The 12,913-nt window shown below is 34.1% G+C and overlaps 1 protein-coding gene across 1 annotated transcript; it reads right to left on the bottom strand.

Moving 5' to 3' along the window:
- Window positions 1-10,871: 10,871 nt before the first annotated feature.
- On the bottom strand, window positions 10,872-12,088 carry LOC119644763 (putative odorant receptor 85d). The gene is made up of 4 exons (XM_038044485.1): window positions 11,979-12,088; window positions 11,624-11,825; window positions 11,000-11,155; window positions 10,872-10,931 (listed from the first exon to the last, which is right to left on the bottom strand). Exons 1-4 carry the CDS (start codon window positions 12,086-12,088, stop codon window positions 10,872-10,874), a joined length of 528 nt encoding a protein of 175 aa, XP_037900413.1.
- Between the last annotated feature and the right edge of the window lie 825 nt (window positions 12,089-12,913).

Consider the following 12,913-nt stretch of genomic DNA (forward strand, 5'->3'; position numbering starts at 1 on the left):
TGCACTATAATATTTTCATTTACCATTTTACTGCTTGACTCATCATCTTAGAGTGTGTACGCCGAGTAACCCTAATACAAAATAAATATTCAAACAATTTGCAAGAATATTAAAAAAAAAAAAAAAACAAAAAAAAAGAAGTTTTTTCATATTTCAAATTGAAAAAACTTTTACACTTAAAATATTTGCTATAAAAAAAAGGCAAAATAAAATAAAAGTACACTGGCTGTATTTATATGCAGGCGTGACAAAACGAGTAATTGTGTAAATTGTTAAAGACACTACCGTTAATAGCGAGAAAAGGGTGCGGTCACCCGTAAGTATAGAATTTCAAATGAATCAAAAACTTATGGAGGAGAAAAATTATAAAAATAAAAATAACAAAATTCAATTAAACTAAGTAAATAGTGGAAAATTACTTTACTCAATTACTTACTACTTACAAAAACAGGCAACAAGTTCCAAATTTTTGCCTCGTTAATGAAAACTTTGAGAACTAGGGCGGCAAGAAGCATGCGAACATGCGAAATGCATTGAAGATACCGTTGGCTTTTATCGCGTTCAGGCATTTCATAAAATACAAATCATTCAAAGTTCAAACGCGAAACATCTCTAACTGACTAATCGAAGCGAGCACTTTCTGCAACGAAATTTCTCAATTAATTTCTAACATGCACGTTCACATAGCATACATGGTTTCATATGCCGGCGTCCTTTCCTTTCCTCCTTGGAAGTGACCAATCGAAATGCGTCCAACATATTCGATTTTTTTTTAATTTAATGATCGAATAATTATAATGAGAATAATTATTGGAAAAGTCAATTTCAAGTTTAATATATGGGCGGTTGGAAGGACAACGCCTTTTAAGCAACAAAAATTTCGGACTTACGTTTATATTTACTGAGCTAATGCATATACCAACACTGATTAACTGACTGCATAGGTTTTGCTAACATTATCTCTTTCGAGAAGCATCGCGACTGGCAATATTTTTATGTATTTTTAAAAATGTACGAAAATTCGAAAACAGTTATAGCTCTCTCCTCATGAAGCTTAAGGAGGGAAAGCACTGCTTAAATTATCCGTTTTTTAATACATTTTATTTTTTCTTTCTTAGTCGGAAGAAGATGTAACAGAATAGTAATATTTAAGGAATTTGTTAAACATATGTTTAATTTAAAAAAAAAAACAAAAAAAAGTTGCAACCCGTAGCCATTGCCACAAGACATCTTTAGATTAAGTGTAATTGTTTAACTTTTCTTATAATAATTAGTGTAAGATTTATGTTTAAGAGTCAATTGAACTCGACTGTTGATTTATTTTAGTCGACTTTCATGTGTAAGTAAATAAATAAATAAATAAATAATAGAAAGAACAAATAAATAAATAAATAAATAAATAATCGGACTACAGTGAGCTTTTAAGGCCCATTTATATCTTGAATTTAAACACTATTTTATATTGCATTTCTAGAATTTTTTTTTTTTTTTTTTGTTTTAATTCATTTTAAATAAGCAATTAACAGTAAAAAAAAAAAATAAAATTTATTTGTAAATTTATAGCCGGCGATGATATCATAATTAATTCTTCTCCAACGGATTTTGCCGCGAGAAGTCTCGCAGCTGCACCGTATATTTCTACGTTGCGTTGTCCGCATACATCATAGGAAGTGCATGTACCCTACACCGCTTGTGGTACAGGGTATATTATTTTTGTGCGGAAGTTTACAACACTCAGAAGGGCTTAAGGTAGATCTACCGAATCATTTTCTTACGCGATCTTAGGTGCCTAGTAAATCTATCCGTCTAAGGTCTGCCCATGTATTTTCGTGTTTTCGTTGTGATGAAATTTTGTATACTGACGGGCTTTGAGCCAAGGCGCCTGAAAGTGCGTTATATGGAAAAAATTTGCAATTTTCAATTTTGCTCGGAAAAACTGGCTCTATAAAGCATTTGGGCACTCTCGATAGGTATTCAAAATTTTGTTCGTCTAGGATAATTTTTTAAAGTCTCTCTCCATTCCTACGCAAACTGTGAGTCGTTATATCCTAAAACGGAAGTTTAGCTCATAATAGTAAGTCTTATTCTTCTTCGATCTGAGGGCTTTCATGAAAGGTATGCCTCTTGCATAAAAAAGTTACTTTAGTTTTTTGTGTATTATCACGAAAGTGAATGAATGCCTGAATTAGACAAAGTAATGAAGGATATCTAATAGTCGACCTGGACTATGGGGACTATATGAGGTCCGTTGATGAATATTTCTTCTAGAACAGTACTGTACTGAAAGTTTGCAAAAAGGGAAAATAGAAAATAGCACACGGTCGTCAACTATTTATATATTCATTGCATTCCAGTTTGAGCCCAAAGAAGGCAAAAAAATACTTTTGTATCAACTTAATCTTAGTCTATCAATCAAAGAAACCGTCAATCACAGTCAACCCGCAAATACTTGCGTGCACTTGTTTATTTATACTACTTGTGCTTTTATCTTTTACTTATTTGTTTATTTATTTATCTTTTTATACCCTACACCACTTGCAATACAGGGCATATTAAGTTAGTGTGGGCTTAGGAGTAACACCAAGAAATGCTTAAGATAGCCCTGCCTTTTATTATAGCAATCGATTCATAAAATGGTTCGGATCGATTCACTTTTTCAACCCCTCCCCAGACAACGCCTTATTTTGAAAAGTCATTATTAGGAAAATATTTGCAATTTTCAAAATTTCTCCACAAGAGTGACTAAGTAACAGCATTTCGATATTCTAAATTGGTGTGAATACGTTGAACCATTTTCAATTGCAATCTTTTGAACCCCCTCTCATATAACCGATCCTACGCGAACTGCATCTTTGCGTGGCAAACAAATCGAATTTTCAATACTTCATAATCAAAAGTGACTCGGAATAGTAAATTAAGAAAAAAATTAGACTTACCGAGTTCGGACTATTTACGTCAATTTTTTAAAGATTCTCAAGGATTCAACTTAAACACTTATATGGCAAAAAGGACCAAGTGTTAAAGTTTATGTTATGAAAACTTGTTCATAATTATAATTTAATATAAAAATGAAGTGAACCTAACTTGAATGACATGGGTCTATTTTTTGGCCCCACTCCTATATAAGATATCCCATGAATAGTAAGTAAGTAAAAAAATGAACGGTAGGGAATTTGGATTACTTAGGTCTATTTTTTCGGACACATAACATATGCAGGGGGGTTTTGACGAAAACCAAGCGATATGATTACTAAAACGAATGAATAACTATCTGTAGTAGGCGGAGTGTTGGTAGGGTTTGTAACTGGTCGACGTTGCCCGCCTATAATGTATTCACCTGCTTTTTATTTGTTCATTTTTGTCAACTGTTCGATTGTTACCAAAAAATGCAGTTATTTTAACCTTTTCACTTGTAATTCATTTAGCATATAACTAATCATAGAGAATGATATACACGCACATTTATTTATTTATTTATTTATGTTTTTTACTTTTTATTTTTTTTCATAAACAACATAATTTCGAAAATGAAATGGTCTACATGTATGAAAATATATTCAGGTATATGCTCCTACACTCACACTAACTCATGCGCATGTAAACACGCGTTGATTTTTTTTTTATTTTTTTTTTTGCTACACACTCGATTGTCACAATGTCGCCAGTGGCAGTTGCAAGAAATGTCATTAGATTTGAAATAATATGCAAATAGTTAAATGGACGCACATACATGCGCATACCTTTTCTTTATTTAGTTGGCGATATTTTCTATAGAATTTACGCTATTCGCTTGCATAGATAAACACTTATGGACATTAACGCTGGGAATCTTACCCGATTGCAGCATTTTTATAACATGTTTCGTAATATTTTCACGTACCTTTATAGCTATGTTTCTAATATTAAAAAAAAAATAATTTTAAATAATTATACCAATAATTAAATGTTTACATGTCTTGCAAAAAATATATATTATATATATATATATATATATATAGTTGTGATGTATGGCTTGTAAAATTAAAAACTCCATCTTGCGAATTCGGAATCCTCTAAGCGATCTTTTTGAATATTCGATGAAATGTTCATAGTCATCAAAATCGAGAGTTAAAACTTGAGCCCTAATGCGCTTTCCTTTCCAAATGTTCTTACAATAGTGGAAATAATGAAAATGAACGCATCAATAACTTAGCCAACTTTAAGAAAATCGTATATGAAATTTAATATAGAGTTCTATGAAAGTTTCATTGATATTGAAAGAATGCTCGATTGATCATGGAGACTGCAACATAGACTGTAAACAACCATAACAATGTAGCATCGAATATTTTTACTTTCCCCATTAATTCGCGTAGAAGAGTTTTTAAAAAAAAAAATATAACATCACGAGTGTTATAATGCGCATGGATTACTAACAAGTACAATATATAGGATACAAGATATACATATCGTATAGGAAATAATATTCATTTTAGCTTAGCTGTTTACTGCTCATCATCTTACAGCAAACTGTAACAAGAAAGAACATTACAGTCGGGAAAAACCGACTTTTAGACACTCTACACCACTTTGCCTAATACAATTTCTTATCGATTTTCGTGACAATACACTGAGAATACATTATATTACATCAAATTACTCTTACGAACCTAATTTCATTATAAAATTTTAAAATTGGAAATTGTTGCCACATAGAGACGTATTTGACCCTTGGGGCTGCTTAGGGAATGTGCCCTATACGTGCAGGCGCGGTGGTGATAAGGAAGGGTTTTATGTCAGACAAACAGGCAGATAGGTTAGAACATGAGAATAAATTCATTGGCTTTAGAAAGAGGAAGAGTTGGGTCTATCTCAAGTCGTTCTGCGTGTGTCATATATACCCGCGCAAACTTCATATACTCTCATTACACGTTATGGGCATGGCCGCCTACAATCAGGCTGATGTTACAAAAAAGTTGCAACATTAAGTAAAATCATTCAAAAATGGTTATGATCAGCCGGGTAACATATCCGCGATAAGCAAAAAAAAAAATAAATATATAAATAAATATAAATATCTTGCAGGTATTTTGGTAATTTTTCAAATATTTTCCCATCATTTTGGCCAACTTGTTCCCATCTTTCCAGCAACATGGCAAAACCGTGTCGAAAGAAAGATATTGGTTTGGGAGTCCACTTTCGCCAAACCATACTGCATCGATCCGAACAAGCGATAATCAGAAGGGGCTTTGTTTAGTGAGTACGCTCGGCGCGACAGAATTTCTCATGCGAGCTGCAACAATGTACGTACCCTTGTATAGTTATAAAGTGAACAATATCGAAGATTCGCGCAGAGATCAACTCTTACTCGCTTTCCTTAATAATCGTGATCGGCTTTGCTCATCTGCCCATTTTGCAAACGTCAATGATGCTGAAGTCAATTTTCCAGTTTTGTTAATTAGCTCGCTCAACGCTCATCGACTTGTGTGTATGTCTGTCGCTAGCACAGCCTTTCGTCTTTTGATTTTTCTTCCCATTTCAGTCACCTGGGAGATGTTCATAAACGGATAAACGGAGAAATCGACTTGAGTAAGAATTAACATATCACACATACTCCTTCGTTAACAGCTTATATGATATGAAAGTTGAAAAATTCATAAAATGATTATTTAGTCGTCGATTAATATTAAAATGCGTTAATGAAAATCTTTTCAGTTAATCTTGAAATGCAATCAACGCATATGATTTCACTTGATGCATTTTGAATTGAAAACCTGTCATAATTTGATACACTTGAAGAATGATTAACAACAATCGTCCAAAGCTATTGATCGCAATGTCAATTTATTGAACACACTAAGTATTTTATTATATTTTGTTTATGTATTTGTTTATTATTATTATTATTATTATTATTTATTTATTTTTTTTTTACCGTTGGATGTTTATTTCACGCCTGACATAACAACAAGGTAATAAATTTCATTTTCATTTTCTGGTGACAATTCAATTAAGACCGTTATGCAGATAGATATATATCGTATTAAGCCTTAATGATAGTCATTTATTTATTTTAATGTAATTTAATATTCTCTTTAATTAAAAATAAGAAAAAAATTTGCTGAGAAAAACTTTTTTTTTTGCATTTTATAAAAATGTTTGCATCTCATCGGCATTGATTATAATTTGCTTAAAATATTCGAATAATCGAAAGCCTCTCGTAAGACATTGCTTAAAATTATTCTCGAAACGATTAAGAATCTGGAATAAAATCTTGGCTATGTCTGCGTCATACGACTGATAACACTCTTCCTTACCTAGAATTGTTGCTGCCTACTTGTGTGTCTCAACACAAGCTCTAGCAGTATTACGTACACGCATTTCTTACTTTTTTACATACATATATATATATATATATATATTTATATTATTTTTGAGGAGTGTTTCTTGCGTTTATTTATGTGGGTTGCATGAATTTTACAAACATAAATAAATATATTTTGTATATAAAATTCTTCTGGTGCATACCGTAACTGTTCAGGTGTGGATAATTTTTTCTAAAGTTTTCATTTAAAGACAATGACTCCATGATGTAAAAAGAAAAAAAAATAAATAAATAAAAATAAATAAATAAATTATGTTCACCGAATTAAACCGAATTCTTCGGTACACTCACCATTATTTTATTGCAGAAATTTCCATTTTTTGCACCCGCGTCATAGTAGACTGTGTTCTTCTACGAGAATAGGCATTTCTTCGCCCAACTAAGATATGTACGTATGTATGAAAGTTCACGAGGTTTTCGTACTAAAATTCAAACACGGTTTTCTTAAACTCCAAGTTAAATTTATGACAGTAAGTAGCCGCGGTCTTGATAGACAATTTTTTGCCATTCTTCTGGTAAACCTATTCCTATTCCATCATTGCAGGATTCCTAGGTGAAAAAATGAACCAAATCATTTTCACAAGTTACCTTTGAAAGCTACTTTACACTGTAAGGAGAGCAAAATAAATATGTTAAACCACTCGGGCCGAACAAAGTCCAAATTATAAGGAAAATATTTTAATGCTTCTCAGCCCTACTCTCGCCATCTCCGACGACTGTTTAGAAATGTGTGCGAATTGTCATTGTCCTATTGCTGAAGATCTGATGATTCACTTTATTTGCGTTCTTCATCGGCGTTGATAATTAGTTGTTGGCATCAGCACAGATTGCGATTTCCTTCCAGTCTCAACAAAGACAAAGCGTTAATAACTTAGACGACGTCAATTCAGCCGTTGCTAACGTTTGTCCAACGCGGCATAATTAGATACCAAATAAACTGACAGCTTAATAAACAATAACAACACCAACAACACCACCAACAACAACAACAATCTTAGTAAGTGAAACACATTTGACATATACTAAAAAGTCTTTACCAAACTATGCTCCCGTTCCCTGACGAGGTTATCCACAAGCGGCCTGCAGTACAAGTCTGCAGTTTTATACGTTGCCTAACATGTACAAACCTCATCCTTCCCAGCATGAACTAAAATGGTGTCCTGTTAGACAATGAGAAAAACCATTCGCCTTTACCTTAATAGACTTAGCAGGCAAACCTAAGAGAAGGGAAATAGATAGGGAGCAGGCACAGCCTAGTTGGTTGTGTTCGCAGTTAATGTTATGCCCTTTGAGCACTTGCTATGGCTACGATCAAGTCTCATTTGCTCCGCTATATGGCAGAACAGATGTAAAGTGTTGTATGTTGCGTGTTGTGTGCTGCGTTGTAGATTCATTCTCTTTTACCTTCTTTGGCAAATCGTGAACGAATTTCTTAATGGTTTAATAGTGTTCGAATTTTAATTATACCTAGCGAAGCCCGCCATAATCTTAATTCATCTATTTAAACGCTCTCGGAACTTTCAATATCGAAATCGCCGAAAACGAAAAATATTTATTTAGAGAGAATTTCATTGGGCTCTTCCTCTAAAATTTTAATTCATTAGTTATCATAAAACCGTTTGAAATCTCCTTTGGTTACTTTCACTGTAACGTAATGTATTGCTAATGTATTTGAGATCAGATGTGCGAAAGAAAAGGTTCTCATGGAATTACGTACATACTGGCATGAGTAAATGGAAAGATGTGGCACACAGCGCATTTGCTACGCATTAATAATAAATCAAAAGGAAAAATACGCGATTATTTGAAAGGACGGAAAAATAAAGGGTGAGACCTATTGCAATAGGTATCTTATTTATTGTTTGTGGGAAAGCAAGAGCTTGAGGGATAGGAGAGAGGAAAATATATGATAATAATAATTAAAAATCAATGAAGCAACAACAATAAAGCATTAAAAACAATCGGAAAGTGGTTGGCCTTGGTGTCGGAAGTGTCGGATGCTACCCGGAATAGAAAATTCAAAAGATTTGATTTTGATTTACTAATCAATCAAATATTTGATAGCAGATGACGCTGATTTTCGGATCTTAAATCCGTGAGAGTGAATTACAAATTTTTACGAGGATTTTTTTTTTTTCTCGAACATCGTTAGCCATTAGTCGCTTTTCTATAAAAATGTACACATTGCGCCTATAGCGGAAATAATTTCGAAAAACAATGGCATTGAAAGTGTTTGCTTTATTCGAGTATCTCAGTGATTTAGTATAACTCCTGGCTTACACTTGATCTATCACATATATATATATATATATATATATATTTTATCCAACATATGTTTAGTTCGCATATTCTTACGGTGTGTTTGCTTGGCCATCGCCTGATCAATTTCAATTTGTCCATCTCTCCGCAACTCTTTCAATTACTGACATGTTGCAATCTAAGCCATCCAAAGTGTGTCATATTTATTTCATTTTTTCTTGCGTATTTGTTTACGTTTCATTTTTTTGGTAACAAAATTTCGTCATATTATCGTATTTTGGGCACTCTGTCAGAAGCAATTACCCGACCTCTTAACTTCCAATCAAATTTATTTTTTCGCTATCTGTGCAAATAATACGTCATTTATCTCTGTTATCCTGGTTATTCTCTTTTGCATAGGCCTCTTAGTTAGAGGTGTTGTGCTGAGGGGTGATACGTCTGAATATGCAAGAAATGTCAATTACTTGTTATCTTACTAAGCTTTGCATGAGCCATGAGGCAAAGAGAAAAGTCCAATGGAGTTATATCGCCTGATTTTCTTGATCAATTAATTCATTTCGCCATTTTTGTACTTCACATTGTAGTTCACAATATATTGATTATTTTACAAGATATATGTCTCGAAATTATCTAACTGATGCCATCAGAAATGATTAATCAATCAAATTTCTGCAACGATCCTCATTGATGGTAACTGCAACGCAGCGGTGGTTCATCTATGTGCAGAATCGCAGCATCGATTCTCTTAGCAATACGTCCACTCTTTTGACAATTTGGATCCCTAACCCCACAAGTTTTTTTGATTCAATTATTTCACTTACAATACGAATTGTAAGCGAGGTGCATTATGGGGATTATGAGGATCCTAAAATTTGTTTCATTGATGATTTCATGATTTGGTGAACAATACTGAATACGAATATCAATTTTGACGGAATTCTAAAAAAAAGCCATTGACGGCATGACGTTTAAAGGAAACGTTCTTATTTAAGCATCTCATAAAACAGCAGATGGTGTACAAATGGACCCATAGGAAGGTATGGTAAAACATATTCGGTATCTCTTGCAAATCGAGAACATATACAGTGCACATGATCTCTTTGTTTCATTTGTAATAATAATTTCTAGTAAGGGATTCAGCCGCTATTCCGTGACAGGCATATGCAACAAGAGGCATTTGGCTGGTAGCGAATTTTAGTACATGCAACAGAAATTGATGAAGCCAACATTCGATTTCCTTGAACTTGGCGTTTTTACATCGCGCCGCATTTTGCGTTGCTTGTACAAGTCTATTAGAACGCTTCGTAAAACGTTTATGACGCAGTCAAATCTTCCGATAGTTTAGATGTACGTAAATTAGATTTTGATGCTTGTTCGATAGAGACTCCAGTGCCTGGTTACATGAGATGATTCGTGCAATGAATGCAGCACTCTCTCAAAAATACTGACAGAGAGAAAGGGAGTGAGCATGACATCCTCTATTCCATCTTAAGAGAGAGCGAGAGAGATAGAGAGAGAGAGAGAAAGAGAGAGAGAGAGAGTTTTCCTCCTTGAACGAGCCGGATAATTAAAATAAGCAAAAGCAAATTGTCGAGATTTCCTTACAGTGTCCTTTTTTATCGATCCATCTATATATAGAGGATTTCTGATTTCACTCCTTGATAGGGCAGAATTAGAAAAAGAAGGTAACGTTCACACGATATTCGACAATCATGTCTGTATGCGTGAATCAAAATTTGAATCAAGATCTCTTTTTATAGTGGCTTGTCTAGAAAGGCAAAGCGGAAACGAAACTAAATGCAACTGACGGGTTTGTCTGACCGCTTTTGCTTAAGTGCAATACATTGAAATAGGTCGTAGTTATCTCTGTGAGGAAAGTTAAGCGATGGACAGGTGTCATAGATCACAAAAGTGGTTTGGTGTATATAAAAAAAATTAACAAAATATTACTCAAGCCGTTATCATGTTAGCAGAGAGTGGTACTGTACTGAATCAAAAGCAGATCGTTGCACAAACTTTGATTGAACAAGTTATTGGGGCCCTGACACACACATTGGAAACCCTTTAAATAAAGCTCTTTGCTTTCAGATATGTTTGCACATCTCGTGTACTGTTTTATTACAATTTGAAGCGTGCTGCAAATATAAGTGAAGTTTACTCTTCTTCTTCTTCTTCTTCTTTTTTCCTTTGCTGTGCGCGAATAAAATCTAAAATTCTATTATAAGTAATAAACGTATCGTGATTTCACTTATTCTTCGTCAAAGCGGGCTTTAATCAATGTGAAAAATTGATATGACGATGTCAGTAACTGCAATAAGGTAATAAGATTGTTGTGATTGATACTGAATAGAAGTTATGTATGCAATTGCTATTTACAGATTGGAAACTTTCCATTGAGACAACAAAAAATTTATATGCATACAGTGCGGCCGGCCGCTGCGCCCTGGCTATAGGAAATACTAGCATGCGTTGATAATATATGCTGCCATTGTACCAAGGATGCTCGGCGAACGCGTCACTAATATCGGTGCTCTATATACAAATGAAAGCGAGAGAGAGAAAATGATAAACATAACGAGATAAGAGAGAAATAAACGAATGTCTCACGTATTTAGCAGTATCTAGGGTTGAAAAAGGGGCTGGAAAAATTAAACAATGTCTTTAGCTCATTTTCTAGTTGAAAGTGAGACTGAATAATTTGATTGTGAGCATACTGACTGGCCTGTATCTGTATTATTAATATTGAAAATTTCATTGTCAATATCTTTCACAGTCTTGTCATCAAGTTGCTATCGAATTTAAATATTTTTACAAAAAATAATTTGTCATATCTGATTCCACATTCAGCTGCTTAAGATTTTACGATTAGTACGCCTTAAAAGCCACGGATACATAAATTTTTCGCCGAACTTCCGATAGTGTTACGAATGTTAAAATAGACTGAGACTGACCTTGATACTGCATTTATTTAGTCAATTTTCATCCATATGATACACTTACCAATGTCATCAGATTATCAGCATGTTTACATACATAATACATATCAGCCAAAGCTACCAGTAAAAAAGTAGTGTGCCTTATGTAGTCATAAAAGCTTGAACCGGCGATCACGTTAACGGCGGCTAGACAGAGCAACGCACCCGCCGCAAAGAAATTGATCAGCAGCGAAAACGAAAAAATTTCATTCACAATGTCAACGGAACTGCAAAGAAATCAGATAATCTTATGTGCAACGAATATCGAAATAATATCAAAATATAGATTTCGACAACAACAACATATTTAACATTTATTCATTATATATATATTTTTCTTGCATCTTTTTATGCATATGAATGCTTTCGGATTCACGCACAATAACATGTCCTGGTGATAGCTCAGCAATTTGTTCAGGTTCCTGATATCGTCTTCCGCATTTGATGGCTTTAAGTTACGAATACGGTTTGCTAAGTGCTTGAAATTCATATTTATTAACATTGTGAATCCAATCAGTAGAACCTCGGGGCAAAAAAATCCGATTCCACATGACGCCGAACCATACACTTGACTGCAATACACAAGTGCGAACCTGAAGGGATTGTTCACTGCGAAAGGATACCACAACGGAAACGGCAATTGATATTCAAATGAGACTGGGCGACCTTTCAAATGATCTACTAAAAGGGTAACGTATGGATCGACGCAGTATAAGGCGCAGCTAACCGACAAACATATTGTGAAAATTTTGAGTACTCGAATCAATTCTTCATAGTAGATTCGCACTCCATACATTTTCTGATCCTCGATAGTTTCGGGAAAATAACGTTTCATCATCTCTATTATTTGTTTTACCTGCTCGCGTTTCGTGACAACCATCGTAAATCGAATTATCGCGAGGAAAAAGAACACTAACAATACTACAGTGTCTGTAAACTCTTTTACTAAAACGGGCGGATGCTTTATCTGATACATTGGCGCCAAAAATATATGAACAGCTATATGACCCGCTAAATTGCAAAAGGCAAGATTCTGAAGCAGCGAAACACGTTCGTCCGGTCACATTGGATACAACTGCATCCCATACGCCATAAACAATCTCATAGGCACCCAGAAGAAGCTCATTATATCTATAAGTCTTGCCCTAGTAGGCCTTCCCATTTCGGTTTGTTGAACACTTCTCTTCGTTAGAACACAACAACTTGTAAGACAGACAAAAATGAACTGAAGCCGTGGTCAATTTAGCGTTGGATTATTATATGCAATGTGAGAAAATAACAAATGCTTTCATGTTATTAAGTGAATAGTGTTCTC

This window comes from Glossina fuscipes, unplaced genomic scaffold (genome assembly GCF_014805625.2).
Source record: "Glossina fuscipes isolate IAEA_lab_2018 unplaced genomic scaffold, Yale_Gfus_2 0, whole genome shotgun sequence".
Lineage (NCBI taxonomy): Eukaryota > Metazoa > Arthropoda > Insecta > Diptera > Glossinidae > Glossina > Glossina fuscipes.

Coding starts and splice junctions, on each gene's coding strand:
- LOC119644763 (XM_038044485.1), bottom strand. CDS start 12,088: ATGAATTTCAAGCACTTAGCAAACCGTATTCGTAACTTAAAGCCATCA. Junction 11,156..11,623: donor CTGATAATCTGATGACATTG/GTAAGTGTATCA, acceptor ATTTGTATATAG/AGCACCGATATTAGTGACGC. Junction 10,932..10,999: donor CAATGGAAAGTTTCCAATCT/GTAAATAGCAAT, acceptor ACCTTATTGCAG/TTACTGACATCGTCATATCA.